Source organism: Coloeus monedula (genome assembly GCF_965178545.1).
Source record: "Coloeus monedula genome assembly, chromosome: 9".
NCBI classification, from domain to species: Eukaryota; Metazoa; Chordata; class Aves; order Passeriformes; family Corvidae; genus Coloeus; species Coloeus monedula.
In genome coordinates, this window is record NC_138789.1 from 24168781 (window position 1) to 24195502 (window position 26722).

At 43.4% G+C, this 26722-nt stretch overlaps 1 protein-coding gene across 1 annotated transcript in view; it reads right to left on the reverse strand.

Annotated features, from left to right (window-relative positions):
• TRABD2B (TraB domain containing 2B) overlaps window positions 1–26722 on the reverse strand; it is a gene marked incomplete at both ends in the record, with an annotated part of 263544 nt that overhangs the window by 93351 nt on the left and 143471 nt on the right. Inside the window, 2 exons of the mRNA XM_082286719.1 lie at window positions 10364–10538; window positions 26099–26245. Of these exons, the coding sequence (XP_082142845.1) occupies window positions 10364–10538; window positions 26099–26245 (322 nt within the window). The remainder of the gene's footprint in view (window positions 1–10363; window positions 10539–26098; window positions 26246–26722) is intronic.

Genomic DNA, 26722 nt, shown 5'->3' on the forward strand with positions numbered 1-26722 from the left:
CAAGAATTACCATATTTTCCAGTTTTGTGAGTAATCTTTTCAAAAACCAATTTGAAACAGCAACACTTTTCCACAGACTGAAGTTTCTTCTCACTCCCCATCAGCTCAGTCCAGATTCAGAGTTTCTACCACACAGAGCAGAGAGGGAGCTGAGATTCAGGCACGAACCCGAATGTTTTCCAGTTTCAGATGGCAGCTCAGCTATTGGACTTGGGCTTGAGCCCAGTTTCAGTTGCCACCAGAGCAATTTTGTCCAAGAGACCTCTGTTGCTTTCTGCAGGCCTCTATAAAATGCCTGAACGGTGGCAGAGTTTGTGTTTTGAATGTCTAAGAGAGGTGAATAACTGAAGTTTACGACATCTCGTCTTGCTGGCTGGAGCTTTAATTATTTCCCTTCTGCCCCTCTAAGTAATTCTACCTTCACTTTACGTTTCTGATGTTTAAATATTGGTTTTGGGCAGAGGTATACTGTGCATACATTTTCTTTTCCTTGACACATCTCTTCTGATCTACCAGAGAAAATAACAATGGAACTGGGATTTAATACACTTATAAAGAGGGTATTGATGTGAAAGTAGCAGCCTAGATTAAAGACCTGGAATGACAAATAAATAATGCCTCATCCAGGTGCACATGCCAGTCACCTTGATGTCAGTTGCAGAACTACCATTAATTCAGTGAGAATAGGATCTGATCCCAAATCCATAAATCCTTTCTCAGCAAGTTTTCTCTGATGATATTCCTGGCACAACCATGACTAAGAAAACCTGAAACTCTCACAAGAACGCCCAGTTTAATGAGATTTCCAGTCCCAGTTTCCATACCAGTAAAAATCCTCAAGAAATCCACATAAATTACAGCCAGGCTTTCTAAAGCTTTCAGTTTCAAATCCACTTTTGCAAAACAACTGACTCCAGCCAGCAGTCGTGCCCTGCCTTTCCAGGGCACCAAGACTACCACTGGTGCTTCTCCATATGCAGTTCTACAGCTTGGCTCTGAAACTGGTCAGAAATGGCTTGAACCTCTAAGAGACCAACACCACAAGCAGTACTAACTGGTTCCTAAATTCCTGGCTTTACAAAATTCCCTTTCCAGCTTCTGCTCCAACAGCTGGAGGCTCCAAGAGTGGAGCTGCAGGGGATTCAGCTATGGTGGTCCAGGATGCCTTGGGACATCCCTGCTCCTCCTCCAGAGTACGCACCCAGGCAGGAGGGGCAGAAAAAAGGAACATGAACTCAGGTCAACCCCATCAACTTGCATTAATTTGAAACACCACTGAAGGATCTTTGCTTGCACTCCAGGCTCTGAATGGAAGGAAATGGAGTAACTGGATTGCCTTCTGCTCTGGGACAGCACCAGACAGCAGGGGGACTAAAACTACACTTGGGTGCAGAGACATTTTAATCATTGCAGGCAGCCCAGAAAGGTATCCCAGCTGAGACAAGATCCTTGGATCATTTGCAATCCATTTGCCTTTCACAGGAGCATCACACAGAAACCTCAATGTTAGAGGAAGGCTGCCAGTCCTTGGGCTCACCACACTGCTCTTTTCAAATCTTCCCAACAGCACTGTTAGAGCTGGATGGGAATTTTCAGCTGAGTTTTGGGATGGGAAGTGATGAGTTGTCTGGCATCCATATATTGATTTCAACACTCCCATTATGAAATCTAGAGTTATATGGGAGCCCTGCCTGGTCTCCTGAGAGCTTACAGGGTGGCCTGCAGATCCACAGCAAGCTCTTGCGTATGTGTGGGGGTGAAAAAGTATTTTATCCCATGCTTAAGCCTATTCCTGTTCAGCAGAGTCCTTAAGCCTCTCATGGTTCTTAGGTTCCGAAGAGAAAATTTCCCAAATTATGTCCATATTTTTTACATCTCAAGTGTTGAAGAGAAATACAGTAAGGGCATAGTCAAAATCCCTATATTATAGGACAGGAGGGGCCAATAGAGTTTTCTTTCCTTTGAGAACAGGCAGGCAGAATTAGACTTATACAGTAGAACTTGGCACAGGCATAAAAATAAATATGATATGAAAATGTCAGGGACCCAGAGGAGCTGACATTAATGTATGTGCTTCTTTAAACCCAAATCCTACAGCACACAGGCAACTTTCCCCATTAGTCACGGGCAGAATCACACCAGAGATGGTGAATGTACACACTGCAGCTTGCAAGGCCCATTTTAGTTGCTTTCAGCATTTACTTGAATATCTGCAACTAGCAAACAAAGACCTGGATGTGGGGTTGCACCCACCTTCAGTGGAGCAACAATGAAAGTAAAGGTGGGCAGCAGCCAGGCTGGGCTCCCCGCTGAGCACAATGAATTCTCCACCAGACCACCAGTGTCCAGGGCTTGTCCAGCTTCCCTCAACAGTTTAGGGGATGACATAGCAGGAGAGAAGACAAGTTGCAACGCCAAATACTGGAATCTGTTCTTTCACCAGCTATGGGTCTTGCCTTACTTGGTACAGATGACGGAAGCCTCAAGACAGCTTTCGCCATTGCATAGGCCACGCTGTGTTTCTACAATTAATATCTTGTTATCCAACAAGAGTTTCTCAAATCAGAATTACAGGAGTCAGCCTTCAGAACCAAAGCTGCCTTTTCACAAAAAGGTGGTGCAGGCAGGTTTATTTTGGCCTCCCTAACTGAGGCGCTCTTTGCCGATTTAAGCTTCAGGTGAAAAGCAAATATTCAGGGACTTCCAAACCCCTGTATTATACAAGATCAATGTACATTTAAAAATGTTCCCTCAAATTTTTTTTTATTTTTATTTTAAAAGGCTGCAGGCTGGATTTGCACTTGGAACAAGCTTTTCCCCAGTGGAGTATGTCCTGATTTACAACAGAGTGTCTGAAAAGAGAATCAGGCATTGCCTGTTTAATGAAGACTTTTAAATGAATCGGTTGCATGGTTTTGGTCAAAATTAGCATGCAAGTCTATTTCTAAAAGCAAAGTGATACTTTGTCTTAAAAACTAATAGTAAAAGAACTCCATACACAAAAATAGGCTAACCTCACTACAAGCATCTGGATGCCCAAATAAACATGAGCAGGGGGAATTCTAGCATCTGCAAACTGTTAATTCACCCTTTTCTTCTCTTTTGTAGGCTGGCCAAGTTCAATCTCCTGGTCGCCAGCTTCTTGCTCCACTGAGAGAACCCGTTGATGAACTGTGCTGGTGATGTCAGTAGCACCACTAATCAGCATTGGATCAGGACGCCTGACCTGGGGGATAAAGTCTCTTTATATTCCAGCCTGCAAGCACTTTCTTTTTTCTTTTTTTCCCCTCCTTTTTTTCCCTTTTGTGTTCTACACAGGATTGGAGACAGAGAGTGAAAATGGTAAAGAGCTCCACAATCCTGGAGGAGAGAGGACCAGATTTCTGATGAGTTGGTTCCCAGTGACACAACAGTGGTGCAACTTGATGCCTGATTTGCACTCAATACTGCCTCAGTCGGGAGTGCAAAGCAGCTATCTGCATATTCAACATCTGTAAATCCCCCCCGTCCCTCAGCGTGCAGCTGGACGGCGGCCTCAAGGCACTTCCCTCCTGAAAAAACACTTCCAAGTAACACATGTGAACCCCAGTGCCAGATCCCGTGGCAGGTGCTAATGGTTTTCACAAAGGCTCTCAGGATTTTAATTAGTTGAGTTTAAGTTGCTCAGAGTATCCATCACTTCCTTTCCTTTTCCAAACTACTGAGTAGAAATATGGTTTTCCAACAAAATACCACTGCCACCTCTCCTCTGACCCCTCCCCACCCCCAAATTTAACATCCATAATGCTCCAGCTCAGTTGTGGTCACTCCGTTACCTGTTGATGAAGCATGTTCAAGCTACATTATCTGGGTATCTCCCCAGGCACACTTCAGTTTTCAGAGAAAAATAAGAACGTCTCAGTGCTGTTCAAGACCATGCAAGACCTGAGTCACCTTGGAGATGTCTGTCGCTCCTACTGATTGCAGAAGGTGAAGGGTGAGCCTGCTTCTGTCTTTGGTACATCAAGTATCTAAAATAATGTGTGCTGAAATTCCCTTGGGAATCCTCTGCACAGAGGACAACAAGAAACAGCTGGAGCTGAGGACTACAAGGAGGAGATTATATGTTCTCACAGTGCTCTCACACCAGCCCCATCCTATTGGAAAGTCGCACAGTTCTCTCTTTCCCTACTGAAGATGGAGTGCAACCTGCTTCTGAGCCCCATTATGAAGAACCACCAGAGAACATTTACTTTGGAAGCAAGTGACACTGCTGTTTGTGAGCTTGGATCAGATGACTTTTAAAGGTTTCTTTCAACCCAAACTATTCTACAGTTCCTGCTAACAGTCTAATTTATGATGATCAGAATCATTCCTGCTGACACTGCCCATCCAGTGATGACTGAGAGAACTCTGCAGGATGGGCAGGGTATTCACCTGATCTGAGCAGGGAAATGATCATATTCTACGACTGCTGTTCCTACTCCGGGATGAATTCCTGTGCTTTATGGCAGCACACAGGCACTTACAACAGAGCCTGTATTTATTTTCCTGAAGAACATCTCAGAAATTTAAACCTAATCAATCAACAAACATGTACCTAAATTCAGCCACCTAAGCCTGCAGACGAGCAAGAGTGCTCTGACTTTTGCACAAACAGATCCCAGTTATCACCAGCTTCATCAGGAGCTGAGGGCAATCTGGCTTCCTCCACAGACAACAGCTGGGTCCTCCCTGACCTCTCAGATGCTGTGGGGGCTGGTGGGGTGGTTTAACATGGGCTTTCCTCCACCCCAGAACCATGGTCCAGAGACAATTTGCTTCCCCTCTTGCTGTGGGAGATGCTATGGTACTTGCACTTCAACTCTGTCTCAATAAAAGAATATTCTCCATGATATATTTATTATTTTAAGAAACAAAACCCACTGCTTCAAAGCCTACTGATTTGGCTGCTAATAAACATTGTGAACTGGAGCAGCATCTGAATGTCTAAAGCAGTAAATCCAGCTCTCAGCTACAAAACCGACAGCTCTCATAAAAGAAAGAAAGAAAAAAACACAAGTAAAACATCCTAAGGAAATTATCCTTCAAATTAACTGCAGACATAAATTTATCCATCTGTTATCATAAGTGTTACTTGAAAATTATTTGCCCATAAAAATGAAATAAACCAGAGTGGTTTTTTTCTTAAACACTGACTTCATGTGTATGGTCTTAGTTGCCAAAATATTAACTCTTTTTAACAGCCCGTGTGCTCTTGGCTGTGTGTCTCTTTCTTGACTATAAAAGGACCTCTATAAATTGTCTGTATAAATGAGGTCTAAGGCACTTCACTGTTATTACAGATCAATAATTCTAAGCAAACCATCATGATTTTCAAAACACAAAACCCAAGCAAATGCCCAGATTTTACTTGGAAGTACTCTCTTTAGCTACCTTTATTCATTCAAAGGGAAATGCTACCCTGCCCATTAAATGAAAAATATCATTTAACTGCACAAACAATAACTGCTGTTTCATTCCTAGGATACAGTTACTGTGAATACAGGTATGGTGAGATTTTCACATTAAGTCTGAACATGGTAAACTCTGGCAGGAGAAGAACAAAAACTACAGAACTGGGTACAGAGCTGGGTCCCTTTTACCCAGAGCCTGTATTTTTCTTGGAGAAGAGAAAGAAATTAAAGTAGAAAGAATAAATGTCTATTTTCACTTCTATGTGTTTTATAAAGGAATAAATTAAAAGTCTGAATTACTCCAACAAATTTAAATAGTGGGTAAAGTCATGGAAGGCAGAAAAGGGGCAAATCTGTTGAAAAGTCTATTTTTTATTTTTAAGAATGACAGAAAACTGAAAAGCTCCTTTAAGAATTGTGCAATTTTTTTTTTTGTTTTAATACTTTTGACTGGAACAAAAACCCCCCATCTTTCAACAGCATAAAAAAAGCTTTGCTTCACTCTATGAAAAACTATTTTATCTCAGCTTGCTTGGATATTCAAATGCCTGTCCCCTGCCCACTCCTTTGTCCCCAGGATTTGTCTGTTGGATGTTTCAGAGCCTCGTGCTGTTACAGGCCAGACCCTGAACCAGCTCTCCTACGAAGCACCACAAGGTCTTTCAGCACAGCTCTAAATGGCACACAGTGAAACTTTTAGTGGGAATCCCAGTTTACAGGAGAACAATGACACCTGGGATTTTGATTGACATCTGCAGAAAGTGGACTTGTTTTTCCAGAAGAAAACAGAAAAATTCTGTTTTCCCCAAACGCCCAATTTTTTTACCGAAAAATTATCAGCTGAAAGATTTTGATCGACCTTCTTTTTAACAGGAAGGCAGGATGAAGAAGTGAGAAAATCTATGTATAAAATAGGTAATAACCAGCCCATAAATGTGCAGAGTTGCTCAACTAAATCAATTTGCCTGCTCTATTCCAACCAGTTCAGTGGCCACATCTTCCATCTGAGAGTTGAGCAGGTGTTTCCAGTGGTGACCTGACCTCCAGATCTGCTGGGACCAGGCTCTGGAATCTGTCCCTACGTGAAGATTATTTAGATCTGGTCAGAGGGGTTGCCTCATCTCCCTCCACCTGGGTGAGCTGTTTTTTTCTGATGGTAAAGTGCATTTTTTATTGTGGGAACAGGGCTTTACACTCTGCCATGTTTCAACCCAGGAGGGATTTCTGACCCCACATGATGCCTTTCCGTGCTTAAAAATCAAGAATCAAACACAGTTAGAAGGGAAAAAGGGGTTTTACCTCTGTATTTATTTTAAGGATCCTTAGGTGCACCACGTCCAGGTGGAATGCACCTCCATGCACACTGCAATGCACACCCACAAAAGCTCTGCTATAACATTATAGGTCTTACTAATTAGCATATCTATCAAAGATTCCCCAATGAGAGGCTCAAATCAGCCCCCCTCCTCAAGGAACCTTCCCCTGGATGGTTCTATCTCGGTTTACAGAATGTGTTCTGGAGAGGACCTTGGTGTCTGGTGCATTCTGATCCCTAACTACGAAGCTTCTAAGATGTTTAGTCTCTCAGCTTGACAAACAAGTCTAAGAATGCAGGCTAAAACCACTAAGAATACAAAAGCTATGAAAATGTATATAGAAGAAAAGGCAAAAAATCATCATGGCATCACACACTTTCTGCTGACAGACACCTGCATCCTCCAGCTCCATGGCACCAGGCTGCTGCACCACCAGGCTGCTAGGATACCATCATCTTGTTTTTCATTTGAAGCCACTCACTGGATTTGTTTGGGGTTTTTTGTGGGGCTTTTTGGTTCTACAGTCATGGAGCAGGATACACTGAGCCAAACCTGCCTGTAATTTGCAAAGACACCTATGTGGTGCCTTCTGCCTTAGCCAAGCTCATTATATGAGTTCATTATTAGATGCTACAGAAGCACCCATCCGTGGCACCGGGATCTTAAAATAAGTGGAGGATGATGCCCCAAGAAAGTAACAGAGCCTCAATGGCTGCTTGCAGCTGTGCAAAAGCCAGGTAAAACTGCACTACAGCAGCATCCACAAGGTACAGCTCCCTGCAGGGAGGCCACCAAAGGAACAGGCAGGGCTCTGCCTCAGGGGGGCTGTTTTCTGGGTAAGATCCTATTCCTCAGCCCCTTGGCTCCAGTTATACCTGGGAGTTACAGGATACCTCTGAGTCCATATGAATCATCCTGCATGGCTTGGGGCTCCCTCCTAGAGCAGCCCTGGTCTGTAAAACTGCATTTGTTGAAGTGTTTCCAAGGGGCTTTTCTCGTAACAGGCTTATTTTCTTACTTAGGAAAATACTTATTTTCCTTATTTTATTTGGCAGTGCAGTTTTATCCAATTCTTCCTTTCCCAGGAACTATGATGGAGATTATGAAATTTGGAAAACAATTAATAATACACATATATAATTTAATTTAATTACTATTCATTCATTAGCTCCAATATCCTCAAAATTAAGGGATTAATGCAGAGATCATGCTTGGCATAAAGGGCAGTATCTTCTGAAGTATGTTGTCCAGAATATCTCCTTTTTCAAATTATTTCTCCTTCATCATGTTAGTCTTAGAGATGCAGAACCTTAAATTGCACTGTTCTGGGAGCAAATAAACTCCTGCAGACTCTATCATGCCTATCCTAACCAAAAGTTCATTCCTAAAATTTTGCACTTCAGAATTCATGGGAATATGTGAAAGCCACAACTTTCATCAAAAACATCCTTTACTTTTATAAAATGCAAAACCAAACCCTCAAGGTTTTATAAAACAATCTGAATTCATGACCCAAGCACATACCAAAGAAACCCCTTAAAATTCAGGAACTAGATATAAGGATGCAAAATAAAAGATATATCAATAAAAGCCACTCTTCTAATTCACTGCATGGAGGAAAAGAGGAAACAAAAAAACCTTCAGGAAAAAAACCTGCATTTGAATCAGAAGAGGAAATGAACTTTCCTGCACTTTAGTCACATAAAAGTTTTGGCATTGAAAAAATTAGTCATTTTCTCAGTGTTTGCTGCATGAAGAAAAAAACATCCCAGAGAAGAAAGCAGGAATTAATTGTACTTAAAGTAGGGCAAGCCTGCAGGGATGGCCCAATTTGGTGAGAAAAGCCAAAGGGATGCTGGAACAAAGAACCCAAAACAAAAAGCTTTCCTCAGAATCTCCCGCATCCCAGTTTTCAATAAATCCGGCTGCGTGTGTCTGTTCTGTCCTGTCATGGTCAGCGCTGGGGAAACAAAACAACCCAGCAACAAAGGCAGTTTTCAACATCACCAGAAATGGGCCTAAAAGACAAAATGAGACTTGCTCTTTATGAGCCAGCTTTCCCAAGGGATGCTCCCTGGGAGTTTCAGGTAGGTGCTCTCTGATGGGAACAGGGAAGGAAAGCTCAAACCTCCCAGAAGTTAAAAGTGCCTTTCTAAAGAATGTAATGTGTAATTAGTATCCATTGGCTTAATTTCCCTTCTGTTATTAGCACAAACAAACAGCTGCAGTGGCTTGGATCCATGACCCACCTAGTCCAAGATCCTGTCTCAAGCCACGGTCTGTAGCTGATGCCCTGGAAAAATGTGGAGAGCGGGACAAGTGGGCAGTGATGCCCAGTTTATCCTCTCAGCTCCATTTATGTACTGTAAGGGATTTCCAAAACTGGAAACTACATCTAAGCCATCATGTTCGATAATCTCTGATAAACCTCACTCCTTGGGTTAGACAAGCTGGTTTTTATGAATGCCTGTCCAATTACGAGCCATCATGATATATTTTCCTACTGTAAAAACAGTTAAGCAAAACTCCTTGGCCAGAAATATCAGCCAAGCCTGAGATTAAATAAGCTTGGGAAAATTCAGTCCGGATACACTCAAAAAATAAATACATCAAAATGCACGTGTCTCTGCTAAAACCCACAGTCTTTAATCAAAATTCCCACTGAAGTGAGTAGCGAAAGGTGAGTTGTTGCCAAAGTTCATAGCGAGAGCCATGGGATGAGAAGCAAAGTTCTGTCAAAAATGAGAGATTGCCAAGGAGAGGGAGCAGGAGGAGGAGATCAGTTCTCAACACAGCAATCTCAGGCTGCCTTGAAGTCGAGGGAGCTCAAAGAGACTCTTAAGTTGGTGCTCAGGATTCTGCTGAGCTGGGGCCTGAATGGTTATTATTTATACTCTTATCACATAGAAATGTGAATTCCATCAGGAAGGGGAAAAGAAATAAAAAAGGGAGAGAAAGGACAGTAGCATGTACTGTTGCAGGCTCATAGAAGTACTGCAGACATCTTTGTTCTGCAGATTTCAGGGAGAGCACTTGAGCAGGCAGAGGGACACACTGGAGTTTTACTTCATGGTTTAAAATGCTGATATTTAGCTACACACACAACTCCTGCCCTTGTGCAAAGCCCCAAACCAGACAGTCTGTACAGACACACCACCAAGGCAGCTCAGTCACCCATTGAGATGGTCTAACTGCAGCAACCCCAGAAGGTTTGAAACCCTGGGCCAGCACCTGGAGCCACACACACCTGCTTGTGCCACCTGGGCTTGCAAATTCAAAGGCACTCAAACCATCTCCTACACCTGTGGCCAAGCAGCCCACAGGTCTGGGAAGGGAACAAACACAACAATATGAAGAATACTTACAGCTTCACATTTCTACAGTCAGATGGAAAACACAGTGAGTGGAGCCTGTGTGCAGCCTGCCTGGACCTAGACCCACCTCCTACAACTACTCACTCCATTTTAGAAGTGGGTCTGGACACACAAAAGGCTTTCTGCTTCAAAGGGAAGCCTCCTGAGAAATCTTCCCACAGGCCCAGAAACCTTAAACACTCCAGACACTTTACTTCCAATCATGGTAACTGAGTAAAACAGAAAAATCATGCCATACCTGCTCCAAAGGCAAAGAAGAAGCTCTTGTCTCTGTTCTCCCTTAAAAGTGACATCACTCTTCTCCCCATCCTCTCATTCCTCTTGTAGATGAGCTCCTGTCTGAAGTAGCTGTCTATTTCCTGAGCTGTCACCTGCTCGTGGGGTGGGAGTGTTGTGTTGATGAAGTTTGGGACCTGAAACAGAGAGAGAAGCCATAGCTTAGGTGGCATTGGTTAAGGTACCCCCAGAACACTGCATGTTTTAATTCAGCCTTACTTAAGCCACGTGAGCATCACTACCCCACAAAAATCCACTAGAGGATCAGAGCATGGGAGGTTGTTAGGAAGTCTAGAAAAAAAAAAAGAAAAGAAAAAATTCCCAAGGATTATATGTTTTTTTTAAAGTGAAACTACTATTTTACTAAAGGAAACTAGTTCATTTTGATTTTTCTCTGTCCCTTCATCAAAATGTAGTTTCAAGCATTACATTTGGGTGAGTTACTTGGACCTTTATTCTCTGCTTGTTCAGAAAAAATCATTGGCTGTTCAACACCGAATTCCTGTGATCTGTTCTCAGCTGAGGTCACCATGAACTGAGTAAGGACTGTAGGATTTGGCTTGTATATGAACCTAACAGTTTAAAAAGAGGAAAGGATAGCAAATGCAGACATAGAAAGATGCACACAGGGTAAAGCCCCTAATCCTTACAAGCTATTACGTCTCACCAGAGAAAACCATGCATTCCAACACATAAATCCCTGGAGCATTCCTGATATATCCGAGGAAGAGACTTCCACAAGAACTGCTCTTTCAGTCCCTGCTTTTGTGAGGAGAGATGTTCACAGACACAGCAGAAAGGCTGAAACCCCAAGGACTTTGGTCAGGGCAGCAGAGCCAGGAATGAGCCAAGATCCAAGCTGTAATGGACAGATAAGCCAAAAGTCTCTAACTGTTAGAACAACAACTTGTTTTGACACAGTGAAGGTCCCAGGTCTACCATGAAGGTTTGGGAGCCCATGTGCCCTGCAGAGAGAAGGGCTGTAAGGGGGCAGTGCTTGATGACTGCTAACAGGACTCAGGCACATTCTGGTGATTTTCTGTGCCTCACCACTGGAAAGCAGCTTAAGCTGCAAACCCCAGATTCAGATTTCTGAGTCCCCAGGTACATGTAAAGCTGCCAGGATTTCCAGTGTTAATCTGAGTCAGTGGTAATGACATTGCATGCACAGCCCATGAGGGGACCATCCCTCACTTGCTGTGCTGAAATACTTGGTGCAGTGACTCTGTTACTTGGGTTAATTCTTTCTCTGGGTTTCTACTATACCAAATTCCTGTGCTCATTTTCTAAAACTTGCCTTTAGTTTTTGTTTTTCAGCCCACCTCTTCCCATTCCACTTGGCCACACGGTTTTATCACAACTTTTTTTTTTCTTTTCCCACCCTCTTCACTCATAATGCCTCCCCAAAAGCTTTCAGCAAGTCTTAGGGAGAAAAAATGATTTGCATTTTCCCAGTGACTCAACTTAAAGCTTTTTCATTGCAGCCCCATCTGCATCACTCCTAACATATGTGAGGGACCAAGCAGAAGAGATTTCTCACCATGCATTATGCAGGATAAGTCTACACCTTGCTCTGGATTCACACCAAAGGCTGTACCCAATTGAGTGAGAAAGAAAAAGGGACCACATCTCCTGAACCAGGGGATCCCAAGGGGATGAAGCTAACACTCCATCTCAGGCACCCTGCCCCAGCCTATTGGGTCTCACAGACCAGATGGACCTTTGATTTTCCAAACTGCTTCTCAGCGTGCTTTGCCAAATCACCATGCTCCTCACAGCATGTCTTTCTTTAAGAGTTCAGTTGCATTACCCTGAGTCATTCCTTCCTCCAGGCTTTCCAGCATGGCTTGGCATCACCAGTGTAACTTGTGAACTCCTCAGAGCATGCAAGTACTTTGCACCTTGTTCTCAGTTTAGCCCTGAGCCAGCACTCAACAAGTAATAAGTCCCATTAAGTCAGACCTATTGGAGACACCAGTTTCCTGTGAAAACCCAAGGAAGCTGCCTCCACATCTGGCAAGAATACGTGTTTGTCTCAAAGGGATGCAGGACCAGACTGACGGTGTCAGAGAGATAAAATGCTGCTGGCTACAGCAGCGAAGGACGTAGTGGCTTCCATTCCTGGTGAAAAACCAGGTGGGAGAGACTTACATTGTAGGAGTAAAGTCTGAGGAATGAGTAGCCATTTTACACTTGCAGCAACCTCTGTAATGCAAAGCTGCAAATGAGTCGGTCCATGGAGATATCACAAGTCTTTGCTTCTCTATACTGGGGCTCTCAAGCAGGAGTCAGGGAAGCCTTTAGGCACTGAACTGCAAGGTGACATTTTCTGGAAGCATCTGAAGGCTCAACACCCACATAAGAAAGTCTCTTCTTCCCTGCTTCTGGCTGAAGGGAACTGAAGGCTGGGACCTTCACTTGAGATGCTTTGGGGGAAGCAAAGCACAGCCTTGCCTGGGAGCACAACCTGCTCCTACACAGAACAGGAGCAGCAGTGCTGGGGGACCAAGCAGCTTTGTGCATCCCACTGATGATGGAGCTCCAGATAGCCCAAAACCAGATGGTGTATTTAGACATAGACCAACAAGGTCTTTGCCAAGAAAGGAAGCACCTTTCATCTCCCTGTGCAACTCCATCACTTGCAATCCTACATCCAACATTTAGCATACAGTTTATTCCTTCTCTTTATCTAACCTAAAGTACAGTACACAAACCAGAGCTATTTACTTGCCTTTCATCCCCCCTCCCCTTCTTTCCTTCTCTTCTGTGGGAAAAAGTTTGCCAGTGGCAGAGCGATAAACTGAAAACCAAGGACTGGGTTTTGTCAATGTTCCTTTGGCTTGCCCAAGGAATAAGACAAAGGAAGGCATCACCTAGAGAGGCACAGCATCAGCTGCAGGTCCTGCTGCACTGTGTGCATTCCTGCATTTCTAATGCCTGGCAAAACCAAAATCTGCAGGTGTGTTTCTGCGTGCGTGTGGCAGAGGACAGAAGATAAATGACAGCAGTAAGATGCCCTTACACAGTAGTGCAACCACACTCTGAGCTGTGACACTTGCCCCATTAATCACCTCCGCTCCTCCCTGTATCCAGGTCCTTTCCACAGTCAGTGACACACACCATGCCTGGCTTCAGGGAGACAGCTGCTCCTGTTGATTTAAGAAGCCCTTAAACCAGACAGGGATCAGGAAGTCAAGAAACAGTCACACGCAATTAGGAAACTGTTAACTGGAGCCAGAATTTAAGTTTGGGGGTTTTTTTTGAAAAGAGAAGACCTGTTATTTTAAAAGGATGGGCTAAATATGCACCAAAAGGATGCACCTTCCCTCTTCTACTTTTATTTTGTTTCCATTCTGTGAAAAAATTAATGTTAACATTTTAATGATATGTATCTGTTGGTTTTGAGCTGCGAGTGAATGAATGAGACATTTGCTGTGCCATTGGGTGAAGGACTGATCTCCTAATAATAGCTGAATATTGCTACCAGTATTTAAATGTACAATGGAGTGGATGATATGACTGTTGAAAAATCCAAACTGCTAATTTTGCTGTTCAACTAGGAGAGTAACAGCTGGATCAGCAGAAAAACACATCACCTGGGGTGTGCTCACTTGTACTGGATACCTCTGACAAGAGATAAATAGACTCTTTATGTCCAGTCTCTGCAAGCTGTGTGGTTTTCTGAGACCCCAACCTACTCATATATATATATAATTCTAGTGGAAACTTAATAATGTATCTCATTGAGGTGTTCAATATAAAGAATGTTTTGTTTTACTTAATAAGGTAGCACTCCTCCTTTTTTCTGTTCCTGCTTTCTTTGGGTTACAGTTCTCCTATGGACAGTACAGATGGACCCCAAACTCAGTCATTAGGTACACTCTGCACTTCTCAGTTAAACTTTTGAGGTTAAAGGAAGGGACTATGAGAATAAAAAAGAAATCCCAGCCTTGCAAAAATTTCTTCCCCTCCCCACTGTCTGTGTAGTTTTACTTGAGTCAGTATCCCTGCTGGAATATAAGTGAGGATAAAGCTCTGTACACACGTCTGAGCTCACAGTGCTGTGGGATGCGGGCCATAATTCTTCACCTTTGAAGTCAGTGGGAGCTTTAGGGAGAAGAAAGAGGAAGGATTGTGGAGTGGTTATGACACTACCCTGAAAAAATGGTTCTGCTCCCGTGGGTGATACAAATCTCTTACATGATCACAAGCATGTCATTTGGGTTTAAACCTTCAAAGGAAACTCAGCACTTAACCTCCACTAAGTGTCTTTGAAGCATTTGGCTTTATTCCTCCTGTCTCTCAAAGGTCCATCTGTAAAATGGGGACAGCAAGACTTTCTACCTTGATGTTACATACAAGGCACTGGCTCAGTCTAGCTCTGGAGGGACCCAAAGGAAGATCCAAAGTCCAAGACGATGCTCAGCAGTAACCTCTCTTCCAATAAATTTCCACAGAGGCTTGGACTGCTGCAACCATTAGCATAAGAGCTAACAAGATACTTCAGCTTGGAAAAATGCATCAGCCATAACTCAAGATCTATGCTATGCTGTCAGCTTTGTCTGTAGAGACAGAGAGAAAGAAAAGACAAATATGAAAAAAAAAAAGAAGAGAAAAGCAAAATATATTGGTGCAGAGTCTTTTATCACATTTAGGGCTTACTGCCAAAGCTCAGCTGAAAATTCACGGACCCAGGACTACATTTAAGTACATTTTTTTTATTTACTATTTTTTAATATTTGGACAAATATTCTGGGCAGAGGCACAATGCCAGAGTTGTGAACATCTATCTGCAAATAATTTTTTTGGACACATATAAGCACTATCAACTTTATGGGGTTTTTTTCCTCCTTTGGATTTATTGGCTACACCACTGCTCTAGAATCAGTCCAGTATCAAATCACTATCACATGTGGAGTAACAGTGTTATCGTTCCTACTCCCATACACTACATTTCCCAATCCTCTGATAACCTTGCTTAGCCTTGTTCTGTTCCAGTGATGAGAGTGTATTTCTGGAATGTGCATTCAAATTGTAGCATTATGTCAATCAAAACTCAAGAGTACCAACACTGGAATAAAGAGCTGCATGCCTTTCCTCCGCTGCATGTGGGCAGAGATGATCTTCAACCTTAATTCTACTTGCAGATGGAGAAGAGAAAGCTGAGGTAGGGAAATGGCAAGCCAACCCTTGCCATGAACTAGACAGTGATCCTAAAACCTCTCCAGCTATTATCTTCCTATATCTTGGTCGATCCTCTTGGCTTTTGAGACTGCTCTCTCCTACTGTCCTAATCAGCAGATGACTCAAGGATTTCCAGCCTCATCTCCTGTGAAATATCCAAACTCCAGACTGCTGCAAGAACAGCATCATCACCAACAGCTGCAGGGGATCTCTTAATAATGAAAATGCCTTATTTCCTTATTTCTCCTTCTCTCCCCAGAGTGTTCATAGGCTAAATAGAGAAAACAGCAGGTGGCACACCCAGGGTCAAAAGGGACAACTGTGGCAAGGCAGAGAGTTGGCCATCAGTTTCCAGAGTTCCAGTCCAGCACCTCAATACAAACCCCATCCATCCTTCTCTGACAGGAGGGCTCTGCTTTGTAATCCTTATCTCCAGCTGTGAGCAGGGAGTTGCTCCCAGATCGGGACAACTACATTAATTTCTTTAAAACACGATAAAGATTGGGTTCTCTTTATTAGTCTTCTGGTTTATGAGCTTTACGTGGGCAGAGACCAGAAGACAAGTAAGGGATCCTGCTTTGAAGGATTTTCCCTGCACCATGCAGGTCAGGAACCTTTATACAGTTGACAGCCTTGTGAAAGATAAGGATCTCAAGAGCTGTCAGGCAGCTTATGGGGGCCAGAACAGCATCCCAAAACCCTCTGGCTCCTCCAGCAAACCAAACAGCCCTAAATTCACACCAGCCCTTCTTGGGTCAGAGGCTGACATCTGAGCTCGAGTTGTCATTCCTTTATGAAGGGAGGATACCCTCCTTTTAACCAGCCTTGACAAGGAATTGTGGCTTTTACTGCAGGGCTGCACAATATACTGCTCTGGACTTGGAAGACACCTGTTTTCCTCTGATTTATGGACCCTTCCGGCATTGGGGAGAGCAATATCCTCTTACTGCAGCCTCTGATAGGAAGGACTGGAACAGCGCAAAGTGAATGGGCTGTGAGAACAAGTATCTCCACAAGGAGGACGTGGCTGTCACAAAGCAAGAGATGCTGCCAACTCAACTGGTTTTCCTCCAGCACTCCCAAGTTTCCATCATGAGGGAGACCAGCAACGGCCAAGGAGGGAGTGTCGGGTTAAACTGATTTAACCCAAAGCCCAAAGTTGCCAAGAAGATAAACTTCCAGCTTGTTATGGAAAAGGGGAACCAGGAAGGAGAAGTGTCTAGTTTGAGCATGTGATTAACCCATTATGGCTTTCTTTTAAGCACCAAAATTTAAGTAATATATTACAAGTCTGAGTGGACTGTAAAAGGAGTTTTTCATCTTCAGAGTGAAGTTCAGTTCCATCACTCCTTTCCCTTTTCCAGAGTTGGAGCAGGAAAATAGGGCAAAAATACTTTTTGCTTGAAGGGAAGTGAAGAACACAAGCAAGAACGTGTCTTGGGACAAACTCTGGGGAGCCACTTCTGGCCATGAGCTAATCCCTGCCCACCTCCCAGCACTGCTCATGGTCCATAGACATTGCAGTTACATCACAGTTCATGTCAGTGGGATTTCTGTAATTGGACTCTCTGATTTAAAGCTGGTGGGATACCCCTCAGTGTGCCAACTGGAGTGTGAAAACAAAGGTCTTTGAGTTCCAAACTGGCTACCTCAGGTCTAGGAATCACTGGAGCATCTAAACTTGTAAATACAGGGAAATTACATATAGGAGAAGATGTGGAGGGGAAAAGCAGGCTGAATGCCAGTGAAGCCTCTATGGACAGTGCATGATACTTTTAAAAACCAGCTCTGCAGGTGACACAAAAGCTGTAGGAGTCATTGCTGGCCTGAGTGTGAAGTTGCCTGCAGACAGGGTGGGCTGCAGCCCTTGGACACTCCTGTATCTGCAGTTTCAGCCTCCGCTGCACCTGCGTGGAGACCCTCCCTGGGAGCACCAAACCCATCCTGCCAGGGCTGCTCTTCCAGGTGGCACCTGGCCAAACAACAGCTGTGTGTCCTGCCTAGTTCCACCTTCTCTGTCCATTTGGGCCGAAAGTTAACATGTTTTTTTTTTTAAAAAAAAGGCAGAAAGGCCACAGGGATGGGCTGTGCATCTCACACACTCACACACAGCTTGGGCGGTGATACCTCCATCCCTGTTAAAAAAGACTTTCAGCAAATCCCTGAGAAGTCATGACCTCCATGTATGTTTTCTATTTGTTTTTCCACACCAGTTAAATAGCTGCTTTCCAAGCACTTGGGAAAAAAAAGAGAAAAAGAAGCAAGCAACACCAACCCCTCCTCCAAGGCCTCGCTCCCCACCCCAACCTCGTCCCTGCTCCCCTTGGTCGCGATGCCAAAATATGCAGCAGGCCTCTCTATCTGAATGAATGTTTTGATTAAAGAAGTCTTAACAAAACACAGTCAGAACAATGATCCCAGCCCCCTTTCTGCAAGCTTCACCCAACTATGTGGTGTATATTTAGGACCAGATTACAGGGACCTGCTCATTAATTGACTAAGGATGACAAGCCTGCAGTGGATGCAAATGAAGGTTTGGGTTTCGGAGGGGAGGGTAAATCTTAACAACCTAATGATACTCTTGCCACACTTAAAACCCTTTTAACATTGGGATTTTTTTTGAGGCCAGCTTTCACGAGCTTGCAAACATATGGAAAAGTTCAAGTTTTTCTATTTCCCTTCCAAATGCTTTCTTTTCTTTGACAAAGAATATTTTTTTTCTGTTCTGACACTAAAACCATCACCTATTATATTGCCATGACACCCAAGTAAAGATACTGATCAAAGGGCAAAGCAGGGCAATAAACTGAAAAGACTGGGGGCCAGAAGGTTTGGGTTTGGGGTTGGTTTATTAAAGAAATGCAATTCTTTTTCCTAAGGTATTTTTCATTTTGTCTTCTGTTTCACAGTGGGAGAACAGCTGGTTAGTAGTGGGTACAAACTCAGGTTTGGTTGTCTTTGATATGCATTGTTCAGGGCTCTTCAATGAGTTTCTTTCCATCCCCGTCTAGTGAGATTCTAGGAAAAGCCTGAATGTGTATGTGAAGTTTGCAATATTAGTTTAACTCTAGGCGAGTCTGGTCTGAAATATATGATTTGCACAGTATCACATAACTTAGCAAGGAGCAGAAATCTGGTTTGTAACACAACAGCAGCTGGGCTGGACACGGCACCTCCGGAGCTGGCACTCGAGGGAGTGCATTGCAGAGGTGGCTCTGCCTTCCTGTTTGGCCCTAGAAGAAATCCAGGCTTCTCCCAGTCCAACCAGCTTTCTAGTTATGCTGGCATCTCAAACAAACTGGATGATGGCTTTTGAACTAATTTTAATTTTCTTTAAGGTGGGGTTACTTAAGAGGTCTGCTGCCAGATGAAAAGATGGAGAACATCTCCAAGAAAGCATTTAGAAATTAAATAAGGACCAGTGAGGAGAAAAATAAGGAATAATTCAGATTAAGTTACCCTTGAAATGGCTTTCTTTGCATCCAGGCTCGTGGAACTCTGTAAGCCTACGGGTTTATCAGTACCAGCTCCCTCAGAGGACAGAAGATCCAGGTTTGAAGTCACCATCAGAGAGCTCAATCAGTTTACACCGGAGATACCTGACCGATGGTATTCACCATTTGGTAATGCACAGCAACAGTGTCAGATCAGGAAATGCTGTGCCCAGGAGTGCCCAAGATCACAGTCTTTTCGATAATGTCTAACACTAATCCTGCCAAGTCCTGCCAAACCAACCAAGCTGCCCCCTTGTCCCATTTTTTCCCCCATCACTGTCATAATGAGGAGCAAATATATCTTCTTGATAAAACAAGAAGAAAGAAAAAGCACTTTGTACATTCAACCAACAAGATACTATTTAAAATACTAACAAGTCTTTTTCATTTCTCTTTAACAAGTCTTTCCAACAAACACTTCATAAACCAGCTCTTTAAAAAGAAGGGAAAGTAAATGCTTTACAGCAAACATACAGCACTGCACAGAAAGCAGCACCTTCAACTCCAAATATTTTTACCAATCACTCTTTCATACTCATTTATAGTCTATTCCCTAACTAATAAATACAGATAGCCAACAATCCCTAAGTGTTTTAATGCAAATCAGCCATTTTCTGTAGGTGAATATGTTCTTTTTCTAATAATGCAGCAGTGTGAAAGAAAAATCTTAGCTTTTAAATGTCTTGTTCCAATTTCTTCGACTCTCTCTCCTCTCCCATTGCTTTCCTCATGGAAAGAGGAGGGAGAGAACTTCCAAGGTAAAACAACTCCAAATGCAAAGATGTAATGAAATTTTTCAAGCAAGAACAACCTATTTTCAAAACCTGTAGCATGAAAATTATCTGGGCATGTTCCCGGTTATTAATAAAAAACCAATCTCTGCAATGTTTTCCCCAGCACTGTCATCAACAAGTAGATTTCGCTCAGTCTGGATCTGCAACCAATTTTCTGAAACACATAAGCCAAAATACAATATTGCTCCAATCTGGAATCCTGTTCTGACATAATATGAAAATTAGACTCTGAAAATTTTGGCTACACTTCTGTTTTTTCATTCACTTCCAAAATGCTCACAGTGTACCAAAACACAGAGCTGTAACTCAGGTGCAAGTGGGAAGAAATTATGATCCCACCAGAGCAGCGCAGGAGCTCTTCTGAGCTATGGGAAGGCAGCCCCTGTGCAGCAGCATTTCCACAGAGGAGAAGGTGGGGGCCAGGCTCTGCTGGCCGTGGCACAGGCAGCCCTGAGCACCCGTGTCACCAAGCAGCCGGCTGGCATCAGGACTGCCATCAACGTCCTCCTGACAATCACTCCTGGAAGCGTGACCAACCCTCTGCCTGGAGCCACAATGGGAAACTCGTGGGATGGCTCCCCTGGCACCCAAGACAACCCTGCACTTGCTTTGCTGGAAAGCCCACAATCATTTTCCCTGGAAGAACAGGAGACTGTGCCAGCTCGCCTGCACTTTGTTACGGCTGAGAACGATAAGATGCTTCCAGAGCGTTGCGTTACAATAGCTGCACCTTCAGTTCACGGATTTATCTTCCTGTGCCCTAGATAAAACTCCATTCCTTGGACAAATTAGGTCTGCTTGTCATTCAACACTCTACCTAATGGTCTCAGCTGTGTGTTTCTGCAGTTACTGAAGCTGGAGCATTCCACAGATAGTTCTCATTGATTTGAGAAGTGAGCCAGAAATCCAGTTGTATCTTATCCAGAATGACAATGGGGCAAGTTAATGATGTAATTAGAATTATCAGGACCCTTAAATCTTAAAGGACAGATTTCAGTGAAGGATGATAACATTTTTAAAGAGGTACATAACACAACCTAGTGATTTATAAACAGCAAGTGCCTTGTGAAGTAAGGTACTAAACATTTTCTTCTTTAGTTTAGGGAGGCCAATACTGACATGGGCTTAGTGTACGAATCTCTAATGTTGTTTTATCAAGATCATCATATGCTTTTCAGAAGGCAACACCCACTCTCTAAATCCACACTAACCCATGTCATTTCGAACTGCAGAGGCAACTTGAGATACGGATGGCATCTCTAGCAAAGTATCCAAAAAGCTTGGTTGTTTCTGATGGACACAGCTCGGAGGAGGAGGCACAGCACCTGAACAGGGTTGAGACATGTCTGCAAGCCATGGTGACAACCAAACAACTTCACTGCACAGCTTGTTTAACTGTGTGGGATGAAGTCAAGACCTTACACCTCCTGGAAAGGAGAAGATCATTATGGTGAGCTGAGCACAAAGCCTGTAAACTGGGTTAGTCACTCACTTGTTTTGCTCATTTTGATATCCAGTGATGGCTGGGCCCACTGGGAGGAATACAAAGCCTGCTGAAGGCATGGAAATATTCTCCATTACTTCAATGGGCTCTCAATATAATCTAACACACAAACCATAAAGGCTCCCTGGATGAAAGGTGCTTTGGAAGTGACAGGTATGACTCTTGCCCCATGCTGTTAACCCTAAATGGGACACACAAATAACATGTATGAAACCTGGGTAGTTGAGCCAGTAGAAATTGTCTATAAAGTTATCAGCAAAGCTGCAGGGCTCTGACGTGCCAGATCAGGAATGAGAGAGGAAAAATCATCTTCTCCTGGGACAGGAGCCTCTCTTCAGGTCGGGAGAATGGCTGGGGACAGAAGATGAGAGACAACAGCTGGAGACCACAGCTATAATTTTTTGGAAAAGGCTGAAGGAAAAAAAAAATCTCAGCCTTGGATTTTCAATTTTCCTCTTAATAAAGTGCACATAGGGGTACAAGGAACCATGGAACCAGCTAATTCAATGCTGGAAAAGATGAATTTGCTTTACAGAACTGTCCTTAAAAACTGAATAGCTCAAAACTGACCATGAGAAGTCACTTGTACAAAAACCCCCACACAATAAATTGTTCTGCACCCTGATTTTTCTTTACCTAGGCTTTGGGTCATTGGGCAATTTCTCAGCTGCCTCAGGTAAAAAAAGTATCATCCTGGAGACAGATAATTTTCCAGTTTTGAACTTACAGATTTTTTGCATTTTAATACTTCTGGACACACTGACCTCAATTCCCTAGTGAGAGCTTCAGACGGAATACAGAAGTTAAAACTACTGATCTAATCCAATACATTTTTTCTTTTAGGGAACACTTACAAAAGCAGAGAAAGAAACTGACTTCTTTGAGGGGGAAAACAGTCTGGAGAAAGAGCAGAAAATACACCCATCCTATCTTTAGCTTAGAATACTTCCTCTTTGGCATCATTTTGACTCTTTGCCCAGAAGCCTCAACATAAGCCTCTTGATTGCAAAAGTCACAAAAGAATCAAGTGTTTTAGGAAGGCTATTGAAGAAAGAGAGATGTTTCCTACTTCACTTTTGCATCATAGTCTAACTTAGTAAAGTCAGCCCCTTAAAATTTTACTAAGTTTAAATAAGGATTTTTTGCATTTGGAAAAATGGTGCTTGTGAACAAAATTTTAAAAAAATGGAGCGAGGAAGAGGAATAATTAATGTAATATAACCACAGGAAAGCAGAGGTGTTTCCTCTTTCACTGTTCTTAATTAAAATAAAATTTTAAAAACCCACTGCAAGTGAGAAGGATTTGTTTACTCCTCCGCTCTCCTCAGGGCTGACAGCTCTGGGAAAGAGTCAGGGACATGGGGCCCTGCTCACACTCCTTCATTTTGGGCACCCTGGCTGAGCTGAATTTCCCAACCCCAAAGTGAGCAGCATCTCCCTGGGGTGGTCCTGTCCCTATGGGTGACAAAGGAGCTGTGCTCTGACTGAAACCTGCTTTGGACTAGGAAGTACCTTTCCCTGCGCTTTTCCTCCCAGCACCATCCTGTCTGTGCACCACCTTGGCACAGTCTTGGTCCCAGAAGGGCTCTGCCCTCTCCTCCCAAATGCTGCAGGACTCAGGAATGTGCAGGAAACTGCACACTTCCCAAACTCTCTTGGGGAGGCTGAAGAGGCTCAAGGAACTAATCTGTAACATGTCAGGTCAACAGTGCTGGGGTATTTCCTCTTCTGGTCCTTTCTGCTCCAGGATGATTTTTGCTCTAAAGGCACCTCAGCACCTTGCAGACAGCTCCTGAAGATGCTTCATCTCCCAAGAGTGATGCTGGAGGCATTTAGCAAGTTACTGCACTCGCATAAATACTCTCCTGCTCCCTGCCACTGTCCCCACAGCAACCTTAGACTTTGTCACCTCCTTCCCAGTCCATTACAGCCACCTCAACCATCAGCTCAGAACTGAGCCAACTCATGGACAGCTTCACCTTTATTCTGCAGCTGCTGATAACCTTCAAGGGACAAGCAGGCATGAATAACCTTAAGCAGCCCCCCAAATCAATCCTCAAAGAGTGAGAGTCACATCCTTCTGCAGTTCTCCCGGGCTGCACTGGATGGAGCTGAATTCCTGGCCTCCATCATTCACACAGGTGTTTCTTACAACTCCATTCCTGATCTTTTGTTCCATTATATGTGCTATTTCAAGGTTGTGTTAACAGTACCAGCTCCAAGGTCTTATCAGACCTCTAAAGAGTTGGGCCAGCAGCTGGATATCATGGAAGAACAGACACACTTTCCGAAATCACTGTGGCACTCTCATCTCCCAAGACCAGCAAGGGTACCTGCCCTGAACTGCAACAGACTCAGCACATGATAAATCCCTGTGCCTACATTTAATGTCTCCAGAGAGAGATCCCACAGGGGATCTTTCATGTGTAATATCTGAGCCAGGCTAATCTAATTTGGTAACCAAATGGCAAAAACTCTCCATGACAGACAGAGTCTTTCATCCTTGCAAAAAACTACACAGAACAAACTTTGGAATGACCCCAACTGGCAAAACCTGACTTGAATAGGGAGTTTATTTTATGTTTTAATTTTCTATTTTGTTCTGCTTGCAGTTAAAATAAATGGTATAAAGCTGGTTTATAAAAACACTACCAAACAAAAAACTCTTTACCCAACAGTACTGCACAATATTTAGAGTTCTGCAGGGACCAGTATACATAGAGGGATTTTAATTTTCCATGGCCTGTAAGTGTTGTAATCTCCATCAACTGCGTGCACCCTGGGACCATGACTAACACCAGTGCTTGAACTCTGACTGGCTGTTGGCTTGTTTCTTCTGTCTTTAACACTGGTTTGAAACTCACACTTGATCCAATAATTTGCAGGGATAAAGAAGTTTTTACAGCAAACGGTTCCTCTCAAGTCTAACCCACAGGTCTGTTACAGGACAATGTGTCAATAAATCAGAGGTGTCTGTGAGTCCATGCAACTGTGATGAATGACCACAACTCGTCTTCGATTCAAAGGCTTTACTGATTAGGAGAAATTACACTGGCAATTAAAAAGTGGCACAGGACATCCAGATACCAGGACTGTCTTTGTGGGCTTGACTACTAGCGATCCTTTCACGGCATCCATGGCAAATATTCCACTACATCTTGCTTGTTTATTCCTTGTTTATCATGTGTGCTGTGCCTCAGCATTGCAGGAATGGTTATACTACTGACTTCTCCAGGATCCTCTAAAGTCATGAGCTCTCTACCTTTTCCAACTCACATCCCCCATCTTTAAAGATGTGTTCCTACCCAAGTTGCTTTCTCCCTTTCCCCCCTTACTTTTCAGTGCAAGGCTGACCAGAATGAACAGCTCTGGCAGCTTTGGTACCACACACTCTTGTGCTTCAGTGCTGCCACATTAATCACCCTGGTCTGTCCTGCTCGGTCATGCTACAACAGTGCCTCATTTTCTAGGGCTGAGTTAACTGGGACAGCAAAGGGCTTTTATCCCACATTGGGGCCCCACTTGCTTGCCCAGCAGTTCTGCTGAGAAACAAGTGACCCACAGAGCCCTGTGCAACCTAAAATAGTGATGGCAAGATAAAATGACCCAGAGACCTCTGCCCCAACGCACAGATTGAGCTTACCCCGTCTCAGTTCTCTCTTGAAGTCACACAGTTCTCCTTGATTTGCATCTGCTAATGGTAAACTGCTATCATGATTTAATTCCTTCAGTGGCAAAACACATATAATACTATGGCTGTCAAATTTACACAGGTGAGTCACTGCACCTGAGACAGGAACCTGGGAATATTTATCAAAAAAACGAGATGTTGGAGATGACATACAAAGACCAAGATTTCACAGAATTAACTGGAAAGGGGAAAGAGGAACCTACGTATTAAACAAGAATCTCAGTTTGCCATGAAGCATCACACTGGTCTGGAAAGCAGATTTCTGCTCCCTTGAGAGTTTTTAATAGCTTTGGATAACTAAGATAAACAGAGACTGAAGGGCTGCCTGAGACACATACAAAATTATTGAATTATGACATGTTCAAGAAGTTATTTACTTTATAGAGTATTTACATAAAGTCCACTTCCACTTCCTCTTCATATGTAAGCTCAAATATTACAAAGATTTCCCCCCCCGCCCCCTTAATGAGAGGCCTGCATTCAACAGCCCCAAACATCCAGAATCAACTTTTTTTCAAGAACATGCCTAGGAAAGTTTTCCAGGCAGTCCATTCCTTGATCCTAGTAACAAGCAATAGGACAAGAGGTAACAGCCTCAAGTGGCGCTAGGGGAGGTTTGGATTGGATATTAGGAAAACTTTATTCATCAAAAGGGCTGTCAAGTGTTGGAACAAGCTGCTCAGGGAAGTGTTGGAGTCACCATCCCTGGAGGTATTTAAAAGACGTGTGGATGTGGTGCTTGGGCACACGGTTTAGCTGCGGACTTGGCAGTGCTGGGTTAGCAGTTAACTCAATGATCTTGGAGGTCTTTTTGAACCTAAACCTTTCTATGATTCCCCAGAGCCTGAGCAAAACCAGGGAAATTCCACTCTCTCACCAGGCAAATGAGGCACGTGTGGAAAGAAAACACAGGGCATTAAAAGGAAGAGGGGGAAGAGGAGTCAGAAAATGAAGTGATGACTGCGATATTGCTATTAAAGCAGCTGATTTTTCCTCAGTTCTCTGGCCCATCTGGAACAATTCTGCTCACCTGAGAAGTGTCATGGTTGAATATCACAGCATTCAGGTCTCCACAGTTGTAGTGCTTGATGAGATCCTCAGTGGTGTAAGGGGCCTGCAAACTCCCTGCTCGAAGGCTTTCGTGTTGGAGCAGAGTTTGGTTTAGAGCAAACAGCACCTGCAGAAACACAGACAGGAAAAGAGAGAAAAAGTTAAAGACAGTAGGAATCAAAACAGCAAAGTCTAAAGGACAAAAGTTTGAAAGACTTTCCTGTGCCTGAAGTCTATGCCCTTGATCCATTCTGGCCCACAGTAACAAGGAATGGTCTTTAGGCATTCCCAAATGGAAAAGTATTCAGAAGCGAGACCCTGTTATATTCTCCACAGAGTACAACTTCTCAACAGATACATACTGCTCAGAGGTCACAGCCTGAGAACTCTTGGGCTCTCTGTGCTGGTTAATTTGCTACACGACAGACACTGGAAATAAAACACCTCTAAATGAAGAAACTTCTATTGCCTCTGACTGCTTCCTGTTCCCCGACTTAAATCCAAAGCCCAAACTCAGTTGAAATGTTTTTGATAGAAACATCAAAATCTTCTGAACTTCTGAAGTCACAGGTGTTGTACTGGGACTCTGTGCATGCTGTAGTAA